Raw genomic sequence first — 24,210 nt, 5'->3', positions numbered from 1 at the left:
CAGTAGTCTGATAAAATAACTTTACCAATATCTACTCAATTCATCCTCAGTAGTATGGAACCCTAGACAATCATTCATGCAACATGAGCCTATGTTTTGCATCCCAGTATGAATTGTTCAAGAAAATGTCCCCTTGGTCATTAAATCTGAGAAATTTAGTGCTATATCTAGTACTTATTGTAAACCAATAACTATCCAACTAAATTGCATAACTTGTGGAAGCACCAGGGGATTGCAATTTAAACCAGTAGGAGTACTGTTGTTTGAGTTCTGCAAGACCTGGGTCATTCCTTAGGTGAACATCAAGTGGGAATTAAAGCAAATGCTTCCCGTCATGTTGAAAAGAGTCAGGATTTTAAAAAGGCATCTCTTGTGAAACGAGATCAGATAAATTCCTGTTTGCTCGCTTTGTCAAATGCAGCTTTAGAAGTCTGTAATTTCATCATCCCTCCTGCTTAAGGCAACTGCTGATCAAAGTGCAGCTTTTGTTATTTATAAATATCTTATTGAGACAGGTGTAGAACTCCTTAAGGGTAGTGTGGGAATGATCTGTAAGATGGAAAGCAATGTGGAAGGTGAAATGTGATGTTTTAACTGCTTTCTAGGGCAACAATTTAAAAAGATTACAATGCACTGTTAACCTAAATAATGGCATTATTGGCAAAAAGGGGTTATGACTAGGACTTAAACTTCTTCAGTATCAAAGACCAGGTTGCCCATACATCATGATAAACCATTATAGATCTCATACATCGTGGTCGACCTACATAGTGTTTTGGGATTTTTGAGCAATTTGTATTTTGGGAGTCTGACAAGTTTAAACCAGTGGTAGCAAACACCTGTTTCCCTAGGAGCCCCAAGGCTTATCTGGCTGTAGCTGGTAGAGGGAGGCTCGCAGGGGTGGCAATGTAGGTCCAGTGGTGCTGCTGAAAGCACTGAACTGTCACCACAGTCATTTAATGTTCTGTCAAAGGAGAAAAATTGAGAGAAAGAGATTAATGAAAACGGAACATACTTGTTAATTACGAAATGCTAATTCACTATTGTGGTCAAAAACCTGTGTGAAAGTGGTCATGGCACTGAAAGAGTAGACTGAATCATCCTGCAGCATGATCCAGTCCCATCATACAGAAAAAGAAACATACTATGAAAAGGAGCAATATAGAGAATTGAGGAACTTTAGTAACTGCTATAACAATTTCTATTGATAGTGTTGGTCTTCCTCTTCAAGTTGAGCACATTAGGATTCAGGTCTCATCAAAAAATGAATAGAATATCTTGAACACCTTCATCGCTGTGATGATATCTGTGTCTGTAACTTGTTCTTCATAAATGTAGGAAACATGAGATTTTTAATATTTATATGGCTGGATGAAAGATGGATTCAAACTACAGTTACAGAGATTCCACCTAAACATTAGGAAGAACTTCCTGATGATATGAGCTGTTTGACAGCAGAATATGCTGCCTTGGAGTGTGGTGGAGTCGCCTTCATTGGAGATTTTTAAACAGAGGCTGGATAGCCATCTGTTGGGAGTGCTTTACTTGTGCATTGCTGTGTGGCAGGGGAGTTGACTGAATAGCCCTTGTGGTTTCTTCCAACTTGATGATTCTGTTTATATATGTATTTCAAGTGAGTGATAATCTGCTGTTTAAAATCATTTTCCCAAATTGGTTTAGGGATTTATGATGTCACTGATTTTTCAAAGCGCCGATCAAGAGATGTTCCAGCAAACCCAGAAGCTCCAAAGAAGTTAGTATTACTTACTAATTTTAGTCAACATTCTGTCAAACAGAAATTCAGACCTTCCAACCTCCCTCATGAAAGTTTTTTCAGCTGTAGACAGAACAACTGATAGTATGTCTGGATGCAGCAAGCTCTCATTTTGGTTTGGCAGAAACACTGCTGAATGTGGAGGTCAGCCAGAACTTTCTAGAGTAATTGAGGAGGAAGAGACTGACAAATTAAGCCTATGTAAGGATATCCATGTCAGATAGGAAGTAGATTTTTAAATCTTCTAGTCTATGGAGCACAAAGAGAATATTATTCAGTTTTCATGCATAATATTTCAAGCTATAAAAAGCTGCAATTGACACAACGGTTGCTTGAGAGGCTGCGGTTATTTACAGAAACCTAGGTGCAGGTCACTAGTTTCTGTACTATTCCATGTTGCTCTGTTTTCTTCCTCAGTATAGTTTTATTTATTTATGTACCACCCTTCTCACCCCGAAGGGAACTCAGAGCGGCCTTATAAAAAGGCAGTAATTCGATGCCATAAACATACATACAGTAAAATAAGCAAATACATTAAAACCAAAAAATTAAAACATCCGTATTAAAATCAATTATTAAAATCCACATATGGATTTTAATATGGAAAATTACACAGAATTAAATTCTTGAATAGGAGCCTCTAAGGGCTTTTTCTGGAATTTGGTACAAACTGTTCTGTAACCTGTGGAAGGAATGCCGTAGCAGAGAATATTGTAGATATGAGCACCAGAGGATATGAATGAATAAACTATTTTACTTAGTGATTGATAAACTATAAATTCACAAGATACCTTTCATTGCCATAAAAATAAGAACTGCACAAAGTACTATCATATGCATGTGTGAGTGTTTTAATATTAGTGCTGGTTCCTTTCTTTTCCATTTGTGTACTTTCCTTGCTGGTTACATGGGCACCTTTGCTGATATCAGAACAATGGCTAGAATTGTTGACTAATTTCTTTGGTCATTGGGAGCTTCAGTTGTGGCAATAGGGGCATGTTCCATCCCCATTCCCTGTGCTGGTAAGTGCAGGGAAAGAGTGGTGTTGCTGGTATCCTGCCTGGACAGTGGACCCAATCCTGTTAATCAGACTGTCCTGAAGCCACGGGATGCTCCAGAGTTTCCAATAAGTTCTGGATTATCCCCTGACTTTGCCAAAAGAGGCGCAAAATCAGTTAGCTCTAAAAAAAAACTGTGATGCTCACTGGAAGTCAGAGAACATTGTGAGGACAGCCAGAAGTGGATTTGAGGTGAGACCAGTTTTTCTTGCCCATATAGATTCTCCAGAGGGTTTATCCACAGTATTATCATTCTGTCTTGGAAAGGTGTAGCCAAAAATCAGGACTGCATCTGGAGATGCCAGAATATAGTGCCCATGACTGCAAGGAGTTTGCACAGAGTTCTATGGCTGGCTGGAGTGGTGGCAACAACAGAAAGGGTAAGGTAACAGTCCAGCTGGTTAGAGGCAGTCTCAGCCCAGTTAGACCATGTGTACACCAATGCAGCACTGTGGCAGGTCCATCCAAGTGCAGCTCAGTGCTTCTGGGGCTAATCCTCCAAAGCATAAATGGCAAACCAGAAAAAGTTTATCTGCTTCTTTAAAAATGCATTTTAAGAAAATTGATATATCTATATCTATACACATACTAAAAGTGAAAATCTGTATGTGTGTATGTGGCATGGGTGTCCGCTCACACAGACAGCCTCTGGCCTCCACAAACAGGATATAGTTCCCAGTGCTGAGCAGCCACCAAGTCACTCCATCCCAGGACATTGCAGGTTACAGCAAGCACATCCCAGTATTCCTTTCTCTCTCAATTTGCATGACCCCTATGGGACATAGGAAACAGAGGAATTGATCAGCAACTGAACAACTGGAGAGGTCTGGGGAGAATTCACCTTGATTTACAGAGTTGTAGGGACTGGGATGGATAGTTCACCTGCAATCTAAGAGCACTCTGAACCTCACCAATAATGGACCTGGAACTAACTTGGCACACAGATCCAACATGGCCAAAGTTGCATACTGACAAGATTTGGGGGTGATTGACCTTGACATCCAGGAGTTATAGTTCACCCGTATTCAGAGAACACTGAACCCATCTGATGATGGATCTGGACCAAACTTGGCACAAAGATTCAACATGGCCAACTGGAAAACACTGGTGGATTTTGGGGGTGGTTGACTATTTAGGGGTGATTGCCCTGGGAGTCTGGGAGTTGTAGTTCACCCTTATGCAGAGAACACCGAACCCAGCAGATGACAGATCTGGACCAAATTTGGCACACAGAACCAACATGGCCAACTGTGAATACTGCCGGGGTTTGGGGAGGATTGACCCAAGATCTTTGGGAGCTATAGTTCACCCACATCCTTATGCATTTTCTAATGGGAACATTCATAAAAAACAAAAGCAAAGACTGTTTTTCCCCTAAAAAATAGCATAACATATTACCAGACTGAGAACATCCAAAAACAAACAATTCCCTTTTCAAATAACCCAGGTATCGCCGGGTACCTAAGATAGTCTCTAATAAAAATCAAAGGTCTTGCTTCCTCCACTTTTGTCAAATTTCATAGAAGACCAGTTTTAATTTGGAGTTGAGTTATAAACTTTTCCTTTTAAAATACCCATAAGTGGAAACCCTGACTAACTGTGTAACTACATGGCATTATGAATGGAGACACTGTAATTACTCCCCGCATGATTTTACCAAGACCTGCTCATGCTATAACTTGTAACTCTCCCCCTCCATTGCCTCCACCAGTGGGTGGCTTTTTAGAGCATATTTTATGATGTGGTCTGCCTTTCTTTGTTAGTTTGACTTCTGGTGTACATATTTCAATAAGTATTTCACTGTTGGGCGGAGTGCAAACAACTATGATTAACCACAAAATGATTGTGCAAGCTGTTTGTCAAAGATATATATAGGATCCCACAGACTCTGAGTGCTAATTTTGCAAAACGACCAATACTGGCAAAATTTCCTCGTCATATGTCGAAGCCTTTCAATGTAGAACAGCAAGATCTTTCTGTATTTTGAGACTCAGCACATTTTCATTAAGTTTCTTAAAATAACTTCTTTTTTCTGAGAGCAGCGTAATCCTGTTCTAAATATTCTGCAAACTTTCAAACTGAATGGAAGGTCTATTTGGAAACATTGGTCTATTTTTAATCTTTTATGTTTTAGTCACCTGGTATGTTTTGTTAGAAGGTTGGCATCCACATTGAGGGGAACAATAGAAGACCAACTGAAATAGATGATAAAAATCTTAAGGCGGGAATCCTAGTAAAACAGGATAGAATTTCTTTTGAAAATAGATTCCTATTGAAAGGCTTGATCTTAATTTGTTTCCTATGTTTATTGATAGAAAATCCTATGCTCACTTTGCTGGAAATAAGCTTCACTGAACTTGATGGGGCTTGCTATTGATTTGATATATTCAGGATCTTAGTTCACATCAAGCAGGGCAAATGTGCAGCCTACATTCATTTCAGTAGTGTATCTTCTTCCTTGTTAGGAGTTGAACACCTGGTGAGGGCTAAGAACATAGTCACCTACCAAAGTGGCATGTCCCTTGGCTTTCTGTCACACAGCTTCATTCTTTCTTTGCTGTCAGTATCTTTTTTGTGTATTTCTCTCTCTTTGATCATTCACCATGGTACTATTTTTCTATAACTTCTTTATAGATTGCAGCAGTTCCTACTAGAGTAGGAGTTCAGCAGAGGTTTTCACAGTTGTGTTTTGAAGTGATTTCCATCATAATTGGGATTCCCGTTTCTCAGGGCCTAGCTATCCCTTTTTCTATAGTCCTGCTGCATTATAAACCCTCACTTTCCATATCTTTTTGGTTGCATTTCTGTTGCTTCAATGACCCCCATGTATTAAGGATGCTGCTTCACTCTCTTTCTCTGGGAATCTTCTGCAATGTTGGGAAGGTAATCAATTCCTCCTTGAAGTCCCAGATAGCTTACTATCACTACTTTGCCTCTTTTTGTGGATCAAGACCAGCAGTTCCTTTTTATCTCTCATCACACTGTTCTAGTTTCTTAGGAGATAGGAGAAAAACTATGCCTAGGATTAGTTGGTGCTCCAGTTCTTAGCTGATTTGGATTTCAGAGGTAATATTGTGTCTACAGCCAGGTGTTTTGACTTCTTTGCATTGTTTCTTGTAGTTTACAGTAAATACCATTTTTTCATATTGCTTTAAGATTGCGAGGGAAATATTTTAGACCCATGCGTGCATATTGGGTAGGTCAAGAAACTGGCCAAACTTTTCTGTTTTTTAAGTCACCTTGATTCCCAATTCTGGGGAAAGATAAGGTATAAATAAAGAATTCAGAGGGCAGATAGATAGATAGATAGATAGATAGATAGATAGATAGATAGATAGATAGATAGATAGATAGATAGATAGATAGATAGATAGTAATAGTTATCCTGTCCTACATCATAGTGTTCTATTTCCACCACCAATGTTACCATTGTATAGTATACAATAGGCAGTTGTTGGACAACCATTTGCTGTAGATGCTACACTGTGTCAAGTAATGACTTGTCTGAAAGAGCATGCCCTGAGGCTTTTTCATTGTGCCTGCTGTCACTGTTTTTTAACAGATGAGGTTGTATAAGGCTAGGATCCTGTTGGTGCCTTATGCTAGCATGAGTGTATGTCACACTGCTGTAGGCCCTTTCTTAAGTGGTGCATAGTGACAGCAGGGGAAAGGTGTGAAAACCATCTCTGCCATATTCCAAGCTTCTTGGGAGCTGGCTGGACAGCTTTCTCACCTGGCAGAGATGGCACACATTCCCATCCATTCCCTCCCCCTCCCTCACCATCTCAGTGCCTACAAACATTTCATCTCTGCATTGCTACCTCTTATGTTTCCACTAGTATATTTACACTAGGCAATAACAGATAACCTAAAACATTAATTTTTGATAAAATCTCCTTATTTGCCACTTCCATATAATTTGTTAGACCAGGAGTGGATAGTACACATACCATTGGCTCCATTTACCCCAGCCCTAAAGCTGTTTTTATATCCCCCTCCAAACTGTGTCATCAAATTGTGATGGAAATCACTGACTGCCTGTTTATATTCATATATAAGTCTAGATGATTTAGGATGCTTCCAGACATAAGGGGTGGGTTTAGGTCCCCACAACCTGGGAAAAAATTCGATCTTTGACCATCGGTTGTCCCCATGACATCCCGAAAACGTTCAGGATGGCATTGGGTGACCCCAAAAGCCTTAAAAAATAAAGTAAAACTTACTGAGTTACCAATAGGCCTCTCTGCAGCCTTCTGGAATGTACCAATGACGTGCTAAGAAGCAGAGGGGAGCTATTTGCAAGATGTATATACATTATATATAGTATACGTGTTGCACCTCAGGCCTGGAAACCTCTATGACCACAGCACCACACAAGACTCCAGAGCATAAGCAAACAGTTTATTACGAAAACACATAAAAATATGAAAAAGAAAATATAAGGAAAAAAGATGTTTAATCCAAAAATGGGTTAGCAATCAGTGATAGGTAAAAATTAAGGTTTTCCCCTGACATTAAGTCTAGTCATGTCCGACGTTTTTGAACTGCTCGGTTGGCAGAAGCTTGGGCTAAAAGCGGGAGCTCACCCCACTCCCTGGGTTTGAACTGCCAATCTTTCTGTCAGCAAGTTCAGCAGCTCAGTGATTCAACCCACTACGCCACCAGGGGCTCCAGCAATAGGTGACAGCTTGACAGTAATCCAAATGTCTCATGCAAATCCCAAGTAATATGATCCAGGAGTAGCCAGATAGTCACGAGTACAACACAAGTCCACAAGCAAAGGTATACTTAGTAAAAATTTGAGCAAGAATACAAAAATGAGAACATAGAAAACTTTCAGGATACTTAAATCCAATAACAAGGCTACACTGAAGCAAGAACCAGAGAATACAGGCCTAGCTTCTTCACTTGAATGCTACATTGCCTGAACTAAACTCTTAGATAAACAACTTGCTAATTAATAGGCAGCCATGAAGTCATTTCTTTTCCCACAAATTCTCTCCTCAGCTTTCCCACGTAAGCGCTCTGACAGCGCTGCCTGTTTTTTGCTCTAATCTGTAAATGAAGACTTTGGTTGACCTCCATAGCTCCAGGTGTTTTTCCCTGTGATCCTTGCGTATTACTTAGCTCATTGCCCGGCTCCTTATCTAACGTTGCAGTTTCTGGCTCCTCTTTCTGACCTTGAAGCCTTGCACTTTCTGAATCAGGTTTTTCCCAGAGAAAGCCATAATTACTTTGACTTGAATTTTCTTCACTTTGTGCCCCAGGAAATCTCACAGGAAATCCCACAATTATCTCTAAACCATCAGTGAACCCATCAACATCAGGCTGTACTACAACAATATCATCTGCACAGAGATTTAGTCAATCTTTGTGGATTGTTGGTCTCCTAATGGAAATACAGTAGAGTCTCACTTATCCAACACTCGCTTATCCAACGTTCTGGATTATCCAACACATTTTTGTAGTCAATGTTTTCAATATATCGTGATATTTTGGTGCTAAATTTGTAAATACAGTAATTACAACATAACATTACTGCGTATTGAACTACTTTTTCTGTCAAATTTGTTGTATAACATGATGTTTTGGTGCTTAATTTGTAAAATCATAACCTAATTTGATGTTTAATAGGCTTTTTAGAATCATAGAATCATAGAATAGTAGAGTTGGAAGAGACCACATGGGCCATCTAGTCCAACCCCCTGCTAAGAAGCAGGAAATCGCATTCAAAGCACCCCCGACAGATGGCCATCCAGCCTCTGCTTAAAAGCCTCCAAGGAAGGAGCCTCCACCACGGCCCTGGGGAGAGAGTTCCACTGTCGAACAGCTCTCACTGTGAGGAAGTTCTTCCTGATGTTCAGGTGGAATCTCCTTTCCTGTAGTTTGAAGCCATTGTTCCGTGTCCTAGTCTGCAGGGCAGCAGAAAACAAGCTTGCTCCCTCTTCCCTATGACTTCCCTTCACGTATTTGTACATGGCTATCATGTCTCCTCTCAGCCTTCTCTTCTGCAGGCTAAACATGCCCAGCTCTTTAAGCCGCTCCTCATAGGGCTTGTTCTCCAGACCCTTAATCATTTTAGTCGCCCTCCTCTGGACGCTTTCCAGCTTGTCAACATCTCCCTTCAACTGTGGTGCCCAAAATTGGACACAGTATTCCAGGTGTGGTCTGACCAAGGCAGAATAGAGGGGGAGCATAACTTCCCTGGATCTAGATGCTATTCCCCTATTGATGCAGGCCAAAATCCCATTGGCTTTTTTAGCAGCCGCATCACATTGTTGGCTCATGTTTAACTTGTTGTCCACGAGGACTCCAAGTCTTTTTCGCACACACTGCTGTCAAGCCAGGCGTCCCCCATTCTGTATCTTTGATTTCCATTTTTTCTGCCGAAGTGAAGTATCTTGCATTTGTCCCTGTTGAACTTCATTTTGTTAGTTTCGGCCCATCTCTCTAGTCTGTCAAGATCGTTTTGAATTCTGCTCCTGTCTTCTGGAGTGTTAGCTATCCCTCACAGTTTTGTGTCGTCTGCAAACTTGATGATCGTGCCTTCTAACCCTTCGTCTAAGTCGTTAATAAAGATGTTGAACAGAACCGGGCCCAGGACGGAGCCCTGCGGCACTCCACTTGTCACTTTTCTTAATCTCCTTATTATCCAACATATTTGCTTATCCAACATTCTGCCGGCCAGTTTATGTTGGATAAGTGAGACTCTACTGTACAGATATAGCCAGATGCTCCTCTGAATCCATCTCTTATTCATTCAACTAACCCTTAAATGGCTATGGGAAGACTACAGTGGTTAAACTGTGAATCTGGTAGGAAGGAATTACTACCCAAGATCATGCACAGCAGAGCATAGCCCAAACGTTTTGCAGGCAAAATGAATCTATGGCCCCATCTACACTGTCATATAAAATCCAGATTATCTGCTATGATTGCACTGCCCTATAATACAATTCAAAGAAGATAATCTGGATAATCTGCAAAACTTTTGGGCTATGTTCTGCAGTGCATGATCTTGGGCAGTAATTCCTTCCTTGAAGGATAAAACATGAAAGTCTTAGATTATCGGTCAACATGAATACATGTTGATTGTAATGTCCCTACAGAGTGTAGGCCTCCAGTCGCTCATATAACAGATTAAATGCTAGATGATTCCTCATTTTGACAGTGTTTTCCTGAGCTTGATTGCTGATATAGAAAGGGCTACATTATGTGGAGGACAGAGTCATAGCTGTGAATTTCACATCCATTAATAATCTTTATGCTGAGTTTGCAGGCTGCTGAGTAAAGGGTGTGCAATGAAACAAATGTTTAAAGCAGCACTTTATTATGAGATAGTGTGGATTGCTGGAAGAATTCATTAGTCTGAACACTTGAGGGGTTACATTTGTGAAGATGCCTTGTGAATCAGTTTGACATGGCATTTCCCAACTGTCATGGTGGAACAATGTGCATTGAAGTGTGACCAGTGAATGAATGAAGAAGGGTGTCGTCCAATCTACAAGGGTCAGATGAGTGGTGAATAGTGGAGACGTTGCCGAGAGCTTTGCTGCATTCATGAAATATTTGTGTCTTTCTGACTCTATATTCTTTATGCATGAAAAAATTGAGATTGGGTTTTCTTTGGCTTGGTTTCCACTGATTATGCATTGCATTATGTTTTGTAAAAAAATATTTTTAAAATGCTTCTGTGCTTTTCTTCTGTTGTGTACCACTTTCAGTGTCTAGTACATTTGAAGGTTGGATTAAAATGTTCAATAAATTTAAGTCTTGACCCATGTCATGCAGAACTAAATATATTTTATCTGTTGTTAAGTATTGGCAATAAAATTGCAGTAATTGAAAATCACTTTGTTACCCCTAATTGTTTAAAATTTATTATTAAATATCAGTGATTCTAAACCTTTTAGTAACAGTTACTGTTTCATATTGTTTTGATTGCCTACCATGGGATTAATTTGGAGTTATTTTGGTCATTTTAATAAATTTATGTTTAAAAGGATTTTAAAATTAACTTTTTTATTAATGATTAATATAACATTGATTATATTAATATTTTAAGATAATGAAATAATAGCTTTCAATGGTTTAACATTGTCAAGTTAGTACTTTTTTTCATTGCACATACTTTATGTTCAGGTCCTAGTACCAATTATCTGGATGGTTAGATTTGGAATCCATCAGAATTCTAGTCTATTAAAGGAGTTAATTTTCTTAAATCCCATAACTGTTCTTGACAATAAGAGCTGCTTTATGTCAAGGTCTCTTTCACATTATACAACAATATCTTTTTATGCCATTGTAATTGCCATAGCCCCATCCTGTGGTAGCTTGGAATTTGTAGTTTCCTGAGCTTTTTAGTATTCTTTACTGGAGAGACATAGTGCCTCATCAAACTACATATTATAGGGATCCATAGGATGGTACAGTGGCAGTAAGGGCTATTATAAAGGAAACTCACATCTGAATATGGCTTATTTTCTTTCTTGCTAGCTCTAGGAAGAAATTTTTAGTATGTTTTCTTTTACACGCAAACACACACACACATTGTTGCTGTCCTGCATTTCTTGACACATGTTATATGTGCCTTGATAATCGTACAAGCCATTGGATGTGCCAGAACTGACAGTTATGCTTTCCTATCAATGTCAACATTTGACTTGTGCTAACATTTAATGGTGGTTAAGTGCACACAGGAGGATGGTCTCTGAGCAATCCACTAATGCAAAAGAAGTGGGTGGGACAACTCCAGAATCCCTTGGCAGCCCGATCAAAACATCTGATGACAAACCCTTGATCTGTGGACTGAAACATTATGTTCCACTCTCTGGTTTCCCCATCCCAAATTTCTTGCTTGTACATTTTAGATGCATTCATGATATGGGTGCTGGATTTTAACCAGCTGTAAAAAGCAAAATAGGGATTGGCCAGGCCTAAATGTCTTTTCCTGTGATCTGAATTTTAGTCTGCATGGATGTTTATTTAGAAGACACAAATAGGGTTGGATCTGGACTGGACTGTTTGAAGTTTGTGGAAATCCCATTCATTTCAATGGGTCTACTTTAAACATGGCCTAGACATGAACCAGTCTATTCTGTTTACTGTATCTCACGCCTAGAATCATAGTACTGTTGGTCCTCCATATCCACAGATTCAATCATTCTTTGTTTGAAAATATCCCCCCATATGTGTGTGTGTGTGTATGTGTGTGTGTGTGTGTGTGTATCTCCAAAAAGCAAATCCTGAGCCAAACTCCAGCAGATACCATTATATAAATTAAATACCTTGTTCTATACAAGCCAAATTGGGAATACAGGTTGAGTATCATTTATCCAAAATGCTTGGTACTAGAAGTACCTGGGATTTCAGATTTTTTTAAGATTTAGGAAAACATGTATTTGCATATACAGTATGTACATAGTAATAAGTATTGGAGATGAGACCTACATCTAAATGTAAAATTCCAATATTTTTTACGTATAGACTTAGCCTGAAAATAATTTTGTGCATGAAACAAAGATTTTGTACATTAAACCTTCAGTAAGCAACGGTGTCACTATCTCAGTCACCCATGTGGACAATCTTTGATTTCAGAGTTTTTCATGATTCAGAATTACAGATAAGAGGAGCCCAACCTATATACCCAATACTGAAGAGTGAGGGGACAAGCTAGCTGTTCTGTATTAATGCTACTTACACTCATATTTCTCAGTTTTTCTTATGTGAGTAGGAATTAAAGTTTAAAAAAATCAATTCTTATAGTAAACTGAACAAAAATTACTTGGATAGACTCAGTTTAATACTATTAAAATCTTAAAGGCCAGAGACATGTTGTTTGGACTACTTTTCACAGGGCATGGCAATGTTAAATACACAGTAATTATTATTTTTAGTGCTGTAGTTCGTCTTACATGCATTTTGAATTAATAAAACCTTGTAAAGAGCAAAGCTAGAACTGTAGCTTATGGTATGAGGAAATGGAAGCATATTACTCGTTCCAAATATTTCATAGCAGTTTTCTGTAGCTGCTTTTTTTCTTCCACGATAGGAAAAAAAATGAAATAATTTCCACAGCCATGGAAAATAGATGTCACTCAAGTATGTTTTCTCCATTTTCTTTACACATCAAATATAATTTTATGAAGCCAAGGGTAAAGATAGGCTATGTTTCATCTTCATAGACTAGAATTCTTTTGGTGTGCTGTGGCTCTATAACTGTTCTAATGTAAACAATAGCAGTAGGAAGAAAAATATCATGAGCATAAAAAGCAAGACACTGGAGAAACAAAATGATTTGGGCTGGAAATTCAATCTCTGACTATTTCTTGAATAAGAAAACCCTTATAAAATTCATGAGGTCTCCATAAGTCAACAAAAAACTTGCAGAACTTAAACATATAACCATCCTAATTACAGTTTGAGTTTGCAGGATCAAAATCTGCTTTCCTTTGTTGCAAAACTGATTCCATGGACAGAAGTCAACTTGCTCTTTTTTATTGTGCCCCAAGAGGGAATATTTAATATCTGACAACTGGCTCTCAAGCAGATACTGGTATAGTTGCCACCAATCATATTGGCTTGGGAATTCTGGAAATTGTCATTTAAACAAACTAAATTTCCCAGGCTCTTTCAGATCATCTGCTTCTAGAGAGGAGAATGTGGCTTTGTGGTTGAGGTATTCCTTGCTATTAAGAGGAAGAAAAGTAACCTCTTAATGTCTAAATGTCTTTATGAACAAGCAAACCAAAGGACAAAAATGTTATGTGCTCACAACATCAGTTTCTCCCTTCCCAGTGCCTATGAACTGTTCCCTTTAATTTTTTCATTATACCTTTTTCAGTATATTTCATTCCATTTGGCACAACTGTTTTGCCTTGAAGATAGAAATTGTTGCTCTGCCCAAAGGACCATTGATTGTTAATCACTGTGAGATCTTGGCTATGATCTCCATGTAGAAGACGCTACCAACTAAGAGATTGCATTCTTTGTGTGGGTGAAGGAAGACACACATTCCCAATACTACCCCATTTTTCCCACTTTAACCGTTAGGCTCCTATATCAGCAAGAGAAAAATAACAAAACCATATGATCTGAAAAAGTGAAACCCCAAAATCTGCTTATATTTTCTTGGCTGGACAGGGAGAGAAAGGTGCCAAAAACCCAAAAAGATCGACATCATGCAATAAGATTGAAAATCAAAAGATGTCCTTAAAAACAAATTTTCCTTTACATTGTGCATGCCATTTGTATTACAAACAGAAAATAAAGAATTATTCTCTTCCTGTTAGGTTGAAATTTGTGATACCAAATCCTACAGATATTTTCCCCTTAGAAATGAAAGTGGATTTTATGAAAGTGTTGACAGTGTTATTCCAGACTGTTTGAAAAGACAGATTTATAGATTGATTGCTAAACACTAGCTTTTGTTGGCTATTGTGGAATAATGTTGGCCCCTTTCTCATTTTATCTCTCACAAATTTCCCTCTTGAAGTGCAATTTGACTGTTTTTGTGAACTGAGCAAAACAGAAAAGTGCATTTTATTGATGGTGAAATGGGACACCAGTAGTTTCCTATTCTGTGGCTTGGGTACCTACAGGATAGTCTTCTTTTGCATTAAGGTACAAAAACATTGGGTCTCTGAGTGCTTTTAAAAACTCAAACTCCCATAATCCCTTACCGTTAGCTATGGCAGATACAACTTCTGGGAACCGATGCCCAAAACATCTGAAGAACAAAGGTTCCTCACCCTGTTCTTGCATTATGCTTCCAAATGCTAAGACTTGCATTGGAGACCTCCATCTGGGCATCTCACTAGCTGAAATAATATGGCTGGTGACTAGAGAGATGGCTGCCATTGGCTTTGGCATCTCATATATGGAGATTTTGATTCCAGAAACTCTTTGGTTACCTATGCTTCCTTTGGGTGAAGACCGTCGCATTTTCTGAGACTCTCTGATACTCAAGTTGTGTCTTGGTCTATACTATATTGTTTTTAATTCTGCCTGTCACTACTATTTTGTTGCTTAGCTGTTGAATTTTATAGTTCATACTATGGATTTCCCCCAAAAGCACACCATATATGAAATCAGCAAATGTTTGGAAGAACATCCAACTATGTTATCACATCATTTTTCAAGTTCAAGTGGGCATATATTTGCAATCTTAATGTTTGGTAGTTTATATCATAATCATAATCATCATCACCTCATTTATTTGCCATCTTTCTTCCAGATTGGTACCCCAGGAAACTCCCAAAGAGTTAATAAAAGTGTGGTTTTACTTAGATTTCATACCGTTCATTGGAAGATGAAAGATTGTGAATGCCTTTAGGCTCTTGGTCTTCCTTCCAGGCAAGAAGAATCTAGAGTATATTTAGGGATAAACTAAATAATTAATGTGTGAGAATTTGGGGGGGGGGGGTGTAGGTGAAGAGGAAGAGGTGGTGGAGGTGGAGGAAAAGGACAGGTTTATAGTTTCTCCTCTGAATGTCTGCTGTTCCCAGAAGGAACTGGCAAACATCCAATGCTGTCTATATTAAGAAGGAGCAAGAAGGAGGTTACAGGTGGCCCATAGGGATACAGAGCAGTGAATCCTGTAGTCTAGTTGTTCCTATTGGAGCACAGAAAAAAGTGATTCTAGACAGACTTGGTTGCTGCCAAATATTGAACGCTTGTCTATCCAGCCAGTCTGAAATATCACTGCCGGTGTTTTCTCCAACTCTGCAGTTTACACAGTGATTTAGAGCCCAGGGCACATTCATCACCTCTAAGAGCACGAGCCTTAAAATTCCAAGTGTTGAAAGTGTGTGCTTGGGAGGAGTATGTTCAGATTGTGAAGGCAGCCTCCCCACTTGTGGGGCTACCTCAAATTGGGTCTTGAAACAGACAAGATGAGACATGGCTTTCAATAGACACTCCAACTCAGCTGTGACATTAAAAGCAACCATTGCATAAAATACCAGACAGGATTGTTGTCATCACAATAAAATTACATTTTACACACTGACTTCTTTGAAATTAGGTTATTTTACAGCATGGGCAGATAAGATACATTTTTAATTGGTTGAGTTTATAAAAGTACATTCCTGTCAGTGAGTGAACAGGAGGAATAGTCTGAGGTTTATTTTTATAAATAGATCAAAAGTGGTTATCTCCCAGACCCAGGAAAGAGGGTGAAGGCGTGTATGTATGGATTTAACAGGGCTGAATCTGTACATACATGCCTTCGCCCTCCTTTTTATAAAGTACCCTGAAACTGTTTTAAAGTTCTAAAATAAGGATTTTCAGCTTACTTTATAGTTTAAAAATAACTTTTCTTGGTCCTCAACAACCCTAAGGAAGAGTTAGAATGCAGCAGAAGCCACCCCAATTCACATACAGGCTGTGGAACAAGAACATTTAAAAAAAATCAATAGAGTTTAATAAATGGAGGACTTCAAGAAATAGACTGAAACCTTGTCCAACCACATGGTACTGCTGATTTTTCTTCAATAGAGAGGAAATCCTTCAAGGGTAGATTAGCAGCTCTTTAAAGATTGCTGAACATTTTTTCACTCTCCTCCACACTCTAATAGAAATTTCTTTTATGTTCACAGCTATGTCAGACTCTGTGATTTTGTTTGTTTGTTTGTTTTAGATCATACCTTTCTTCACCATGAGATTCAAGCCAATTTTAAAAGCTGTATACAATTTTTTAAAACTGTTAATACACGCACACATATAAATGTAACTTTTTTGCTCTCTTTTAGGGGAACACTTGAGGATTTGCCCACAAGGTTATACTTGCTGTACCAGTGAGATGGAGGAGAACTTTGCCAACAAGAGCAAGAGTGAATTTGAAGGGATGCTGAAAGAGGCCATGCGCTCAGTGCAAGTTATCTTAACAGCCCAGTACAAGAACTTTGATGGTAAGTAATGCAAACACATACTACCTTGCCTAGCGATGGAGATTAATAGGCACCATCACTTGTGATTTTGTACTTATGTATTTAGCTATATCTGTTGTAATTTTATTTGCAGTTTTAATTGAAAGTTATCTACAAGGAAGCAGTGAGCAGAAAATATAAGTAATTTATACCAAGCATTGAGAGGAGAAATCCAGTTTCTGTACTACGTGGTTTCAAAAAACCCCAAAAAAACAGGTTTTTTTGCTCAACTCTCTGTATGGCTGGCTGTGTTACTCATGTTCTTCCCAAAGGACCTCTGTGCAAACATATACAGCAGATCTTAAGATCTTTGGAAAGGGCTTAGTTGGTGTCAAGGCTTTATGTGGAAGCTGAAGTCAAATGAATTGTGCAGGCTCTTGTGCAGCCAACAGACAGCAAAGCAAAATTGGCAAATGCCAAGCTGTGTTCTAAGGAAGTCTTTATGTTATTGAACAGACTTAGAGGACATGGAGGGTTGTGAAGACGGATGAGGAAATTACTTTTACTTGGTGGGGCTAAAGATGTCAGTGGCTGTGGTGAAACTACTTCTGAAGCTGGAATGAGTTAGATGTTCATCCCTCGAGACACAAATAGCAAAAGTCCAGCTTTTATAAATCCTGTATTCTCAGGAATCAAGGCAATTCCAGATGGTTCGGACCAACATTAATTGATCACCTATTCATGTTCACCCAACAACTGAAAACGGGAAAAGTGGAGATCACTGATTGTGACTCTGCATATGCTCACACCATTTAGATGGTATATCAGCACAAAGTGATACCACACATATGGCCACGTAAATCTAAAGTGGAGTGGGCAAACATATTTTGAATCCCATACATCCCACTTGTCCGTAACAGTTAACATTTTTTTTTCTAGGGAAACTGAGCTTGACATTCGGTTACTGTTTCCTTACTTGTTTGCTTTCCTCTCAAGGCCTCCAGAAGTGGTCTTACCACACATACACACCCCAACACACACACACACACACACACACACACACACACACACACATATAACACTCTTAACCTCCCTTCCAAACAAAAATAAAAGAAACTGGAAATTGAGTTCTGAATTCAGACTGTTTTGAAAATATTCTACCATTTCTGGACATTTCTGTGACTGGCAATAAAGCACAATAGGACATAAGATTTGGACCCCAGCCATCCTAAGTTGCCCATCCCAGGCAAAAGAGTATTCAAATCTGGAATCATGGAAAATTCCTATTTGGTTTGGAACAAATAGTCTTCAGATGCTACAGTTACAAGTTAATTCAATGTTTTGGGTGTTTGAACTGATGTTTGCCCACATTTATAAACGTAGGACACTGAGATAAATCTAGTCTCTTGCCTTGAATGTAATTAAAAGCAGAATGTGCTGTACAATACACTACATGCCAAACAGATTGCCTGATAGGAGAGTGCAGCGTCAGATTATTAGTATTCTTTTTCTGGAATAAAATCAAGTTTTTGTCTTAAAATTACTGACTGAAGTTCCATATTTCCTTTATCTGTGTTTTTTTCAGTAGTTTGAGAAATATTGTGTATTTATTTATCTTGGACTATTTATGATCACATTTATCTAAGTAATGAAGCAATGTATATTCAGTCAAAAAAAGGCAAACTACTATTGTATCAAACCATTATGCAGAAATCATTGCTTTTTAGCAACAGCCCTTATCCTAGACTCAATGAATATGTACCCTATTCTCATCAAGTCTTTTTCTCCTTGCTTAACTATTGTCATAGTCAGTGTTTTGTACATGAAATAAGATAGCCAGATAAAGTTATTCATGTCTTATTTTTTAGAAATCTATTTGACATGTTATATTTTGATTCCTTCAAAGACTGGGTAGATATTCAGATAGATATAAACAGATGTTAGCAGAGGAATATTGGAGTCACACAAACCTGGGGCATAAAAGCAAATGTATATTATGTGAAATTTCTTAATGTTAATGCCAAAGTACACATTTAGAGCTATCGCACAGCAGGCCCCCTCCTGGGGCTGGATTACTTTACAATTCAGGTAGATCTGCTGCTTGAACTTTGTGCCTAAATCAAAATCCCTGGCACATAAAAATTCAGGGAGGAAACTAGGCTACGCACCTTTAGTCCTAATATGCTGGCATGACTCAAAAATTGGAAGGACTCAATGGTCACATGTTGCGTGACACACAGAACTTAAAAACTATCCTAGAGCACCTTGCAACTCCCTCTGGCAGCAACTCATTGCTTGCCTGAATAGATGCTTCAGTATAGTGTTATATGAGCAGTGTGTGTTATATGAGCAAAGTACCACTTGCATGATTTGTGGGGTGGCGCAGACTGTAATTTGATCAGAGAAGACAACTACAAAAGACAGCCAATACTAGCCAGAAATGAACAATCCAGGCTTCAGAACAGAGTTAGCCTTCTCCTTTCTGTCAAGCATTCAGATTATCTGCACACCTGCTGTATGGATGGAGCCGCGGTGGCAAAGTGCGTTAAAGCGCTGAGCTGCTGAACTTGCAGACCGAAAGGTCCCAGGTTCAAACCCTGGGAGCGGCATGAGCAGCCGTTGTTAGCTCCAGCTCCTGCCAACTGAGCAGTTCGAAAACATGCCAATGTGAGTAGATCAATAGGTACCGCTCCGGCGGGAAGGTAACGGCGCTCCATGCAGTCATGCTGGCCACATGACCTTGGAGGTGTCAACAGACAACGCCGGTTCTACGGCTTAGAAATGGAGATGAGCACCAACCCCCAGAGTCAGACATGACTGGACTTAACGTCAGGGGAAACCTTTACCTTTTTTACTGTATGGATAACAATAGTCTGAAGAGAAAAGCCTCTTCTACAGTTGACATCTTCCCATATGGTTTAAAACCCTGGAAAATCAGAGCTTCCAAATGCATGGAGAGACTGCAGGTATGAAGGATCTACTGTCCTGAACTCCAAAATAAGGGATGTTGCCACTACTACTGGGAATCAGGACTGCTGCTATGGGCAGGTGGCATATGCTGAGAGACAGCAGTGATGGACTCCCAGCTATTCTGTTGGACTCCAGTGTTGTTCCCTGCAATTTGTCCTGTCCCCCCCCCCCCTCAAAAAAAAAACTACCCTGATACCATCAACATTTGAAGAAAATTAAACAACTCATCCAGCTAATATCTGTACATGTATTGGGGAAGGTGAGATTAGAATCTTGTCCTTTCCCTAAAGTAACAAAATGTTTGGGACAAATTGAGTAGAGATTGTAATGTACTTGTGATTCATTGTAAAAGTTAATTGTGGTATCAATATGCAATTTTATGTAGTGATTAAAAATTCTTATTAATGACATATGGAGAGATTTAGAGTGATTTTGAGATTGGCAAAACCTTCACAATAAAAGTGTGAAGCGAAAGAAGAAGGCACATATAAACGTCTTTTCTTATTCCATAGACAAATCAAGCCAGATGGAATCCACTGGCTCATTAAACAGAACAGTCATCTCTGATATTTGTACTTGAGCTAGATAGTTGTAGGCTGTAAAACTGAATACACAAAGATGAAACTAACCATTTATTTTTTCCTGGCTGGCTTAGAAGGGAGTTTGTGTTCCTGTGGGTTAAATACAAAACAACTTTGGTTCAATGGGACTCCCACGTTTACATCAGTTAATTTGTCTGGCTTTGCTCTAAACCTGTGATTGTTCAAATTGACAGTATACAGGTACTGCTTGTGCAAGGCACACCAGGATATTCACTACTCTGGCTGCTTTAACGAGTTCCTGCACCAAAAGACCACTGTTGTAATAAACATAGCTTAAAAGACATAAAATGGGTCTGTTGTATAACATTGTGAATAAAGCTGAAGTGGTTGCTATACAAGCTGTCTGAACCATTAGCTTTTGGTTAAATTTTACAATCGTAATTAAGAATCCCAAGCAGTGCAATTGCAGTCTCCACTATTATTTAAGAACATCTGAAATCGGTTTACAAAGAATTTATAAAATATAGTATGGCACAAGTTTGCTTTCTTTAAAATCACATGTAGGCTGGAATCCTTTTGGTACACTATACTTCTAGTGGTCATATTTTTGAAGTTGGGTTTCAAGGCAAGGAATGAAGGCTAGTTCTAAACAATCTATTTCCTTTCTACCTCTTCCATTCATACCAACCTAGTTATACGGGTGTAGGACACCAACAAGATTGCAGTTCTAGGGTGCATCATGTCTTCTCATGATATGGCCAAACTCTTACAACAACTTTAGTCATCTTGGCTTTTAGGGGAGAGCTCAGACTATAGGACTCATTGATCCGTCTTTTTAGCAATCCACAGTATCTGTCAGACTCTTCTCCGGCACCACAATTCAAACGAGTTAATTCTCTTCCTATCAGTTTTCTTTACTGTCCAGCTTTCACAAGTATACATATAAATGAGAAATATCCAATGGCTGACTCTTTATCCAGACTCATAATCAACTCTTGAAAATGGAACTAAATTGAAAGGAGAAATTAGATCAGGTCCTTTTTAAGCCAGGACAGTTGCTTATGTAAGCAGCCCTCAACTGAATGTAGTGGATAAAATATTATTTCAGCCTCCAGTTCTAGTCCCAAGACAACAATATTTATTCATTTGACAGAATTACAAATTTCCCCACTGCCCACTCGGCACTTATGATCATATACAAAATCCAGATAAAAGAGCAATAAAACAGAATAAAATGACAATAAAACAGAATAAAATGAACACTCGTAGAAATGAAATGCAAACAACAAAATCTGAGAATGAGACAAGAACCTTTTTGGTCAAAAAAGCCTTCAGGTCATTGGCGCTTTTCCAGGTCAGCCTCTATCTCCCTCTGCCAGCTCTATACAGAGTATTTTGTCGCATTGTTGTTTACTGTGCTTCCTCCCGGACCATATGTTATGGACACAGTAACAGCAGCATATTATACAATCACAGATTATCATAGATTTGTTCACATCCTACTGGCACAATCACATATACTTGAATACAAGTATCAAATTATAGGGTGGGGGTAAGATTAGGACTTTTAAAAGGGCAGTTCAGCTTTTATGGGCCTATGGTTATCCAGATGTTGTTGAACACAAATTCCTGTCCACTCCTATGACACCCATCTGCACCTGGAGACTCAAAAGCTCCCCCAACCTGGACATCAATTGTAATTCCCAGAATCTTTCTCCCAACAATCCAAAGAATCTCCTATAGGTTCACACCTCACACAGGACATGTTTACATGTTAACAGGTCATTCTCATTTTACTTAAACCAGCCAGTTCCTAAACATTATGAACCATCCAGCATAGTGTACTCCAGCTTTTTCTGTTAGTTAGATTCTCTGTCTTTATATATTTTCAATTCTGTCTTATTCGTTTTCTCTCTGCCGATCGTCTGGAATATGTAACTTTTTTGCAGTTATGATCTTGGGAGTCCCAGACAGTTTATGTATTCTAGCTGATATTATGTCTGATTTATTTTCATTGGCTCAAAGATACCCACAGCATTTTTATCAGTGTTCATAGTTCTGTCCTCAAGGGTTTAAAATATGAAGAAACCAAATAGCTTGGAGGATGAAAGAAGAATATATATATACACACACACACATATATACACACATTGTTGTTGTGTGCCTTCAAGTGGTTTCCAGATTATGTACACTCTTAGGCAAAACTAGTCATAGTCCAATGCTCAACTCACTTGCCGTTGTGTTTTCAAGTTGTTTCTGACTTATAACAACCCTGTTGTGGGTTTTCTTGGCAATATTTGTTTAGCATGAGCTTGCCTTTGCCTTTTCTTCAAGGCTGAAAGAGGGCAACTTGAAAGAGCCCAGTTGGTTTTCATGGCTGAGTGGATGCAAACTATTACACCACACTAGATACACTGCTAAATATATAATATGCCTTTTGCTTTGCTGACCTCAAAAGTATGCCAAAAATAGTAATTGTCATCAGTAATAATTATAGTAATAATAATAATACTTTATTTATATTCTGCCCTACTCCTCAAGGGGACTCAGAGCGGATTACAGTATGGAAATGGACACAGGCAAACATTCAATGCCTTGTTACATGCTTTATTACAAAAGTGAGACACAAATACAAAAGCAAAGGCTTCTCCTTTCATTTCTGGCTCTGGAAATGGAATTATTTGTAGACAATCATATGTTAAATGCCTGTTTGTCAAAAAAGTACAGTAGAAGGCTATAGTAATGGGAACCCGCTTGTGGTAGTGATAACCTCTGCCCAGGAAGCTAGGTGGATCTTGACACTCAAATCGTTTTGTGATCATTTGTTCTAGCAATATCTCCAACGTACAGCTGTTCTAATGGTTCAGTTAAAAGTGTAGAGGAGACCATGTCTCTGAGTTCAGCATTACAACTGAGCCATATTTTTTTTACATATACTGTATTGTCAGATTTGTATTCTAAGAGTGTTTCATTCCCTGGGGTAACAGAAGATCACTTTGCTCTGTATACAGGCATACTTCAGTTAACATCATTGTGTTTCTGGGCTTTACCTCTTTAACCGAAACTTTGGTATTAGAAGAAGAAAGCTATGTGGAAAGAATAGAGATATATCTCTGTGCCATGGGGGGGAAAGAATAGTTCAAAATGCTTCAGCAAACTTTTTATTGAAAATTAACAATATGCACATGTGAAATGAAACTATCACATTAGGCAAGCCTTTCAAAAGGAAATAAGCCCGTTTTGAATCTTTCAGAGACCTCTTGAAAGCTTATTTCAAAATGCACCTTAGGATGATTTTTTCTATTTCAACAACCTCCACTTTTTATGATTTCCATTTTGTTGACCAAACTTATTGGTACGTATATGATTTTTCAGCATATGAGGGTGTCTGATGAGACAAACCATCCACTTTCCCCTTTTCTTTCTGTTTTGCTCTTCACTCATGCCCAGGTGGTGATCCCCATCCATTTCCTTGCCTACAAACAGTAGAAAAATTAAAGAATCCACTTATGGTAATAGTAAACATAACAATTACATTCATTTAGTTAGGTTATGAGGCTCACTTAGGGATTTATTTATTTTTTGGTGGAGAGAAGCTCCATTTCAAAAGGGACCTTGACCTCAGCATCTATACAATTTACAGCCTTGTAAACTTGTAAGAACAACAAATATGTTGACACTAACACAATGAAAAGTACTGTAGTCCTTTTTTCTCCATCTAATTCTTAAAAATCAGCAGAAAGTGACTGGTGTGCCCTCTGCTGGTTAGCAGCCAAACATGACCACTTCATCTGTGTCATCTGTAATCATGAATATAACCACAGATTTCTTAACATCTTTCCAATAATATTTTACAGTATAGCTAATCAGAAGTAAATCATTTCATTAGGATGCAAGGCCAAAATGGTGTGGTTAGGACTATAACCTGAAATGTTTCTCCTCGATGTGTAGATATGACTAGTCTTAGTACCTAAATTTGGAGATTTGGGGGTTTACTC

The 24,210-nt window shown here is 38.6% G+C and overlaps 1 protein-coding gene across 2 annotated transcripts in view; it reads left to right on the top strand.

Annotated features, from left to right (window-relative positions):
• The window catches only part of gpc1 (glypican 1), a 265,310-nt gene that overhangs the window by 101,450 nt on the left and 139,650 nt on the right, over positions 1-24,210 (top strand). For both annotated transcript variants that reach the window (XM_062976532.1, XM_062976533.1), the window contains exon 2: positions 16,584-16,742. In XM_062976532.1, coding sequence (XP_062832602.1) covers positions 16,584-16,742 — 159 coding nt within the window. The remainder of the gene's footprint in view (positions 1-16,583; positions 16,743-24,210) is intronic.

Source organism: Anolis carolinensis, chromosome 3 (assembly GCF_035594765.1).
Source record: "Anolis carolinensis isolate JA03-04 chromosome 3, rAnoCar3.1.pri, whole genome shotgun sequence".
NCBI lineage: Eukaryota > Metazoa > Chordata > Lepidosauria > Squamata > Dactyloidae > Anolis > Anolis carolinensis.
Note: the sequence above shows the minus strand (reverse complement) of the source record. Positions and strands in the feature narration are given on the sequence as shown.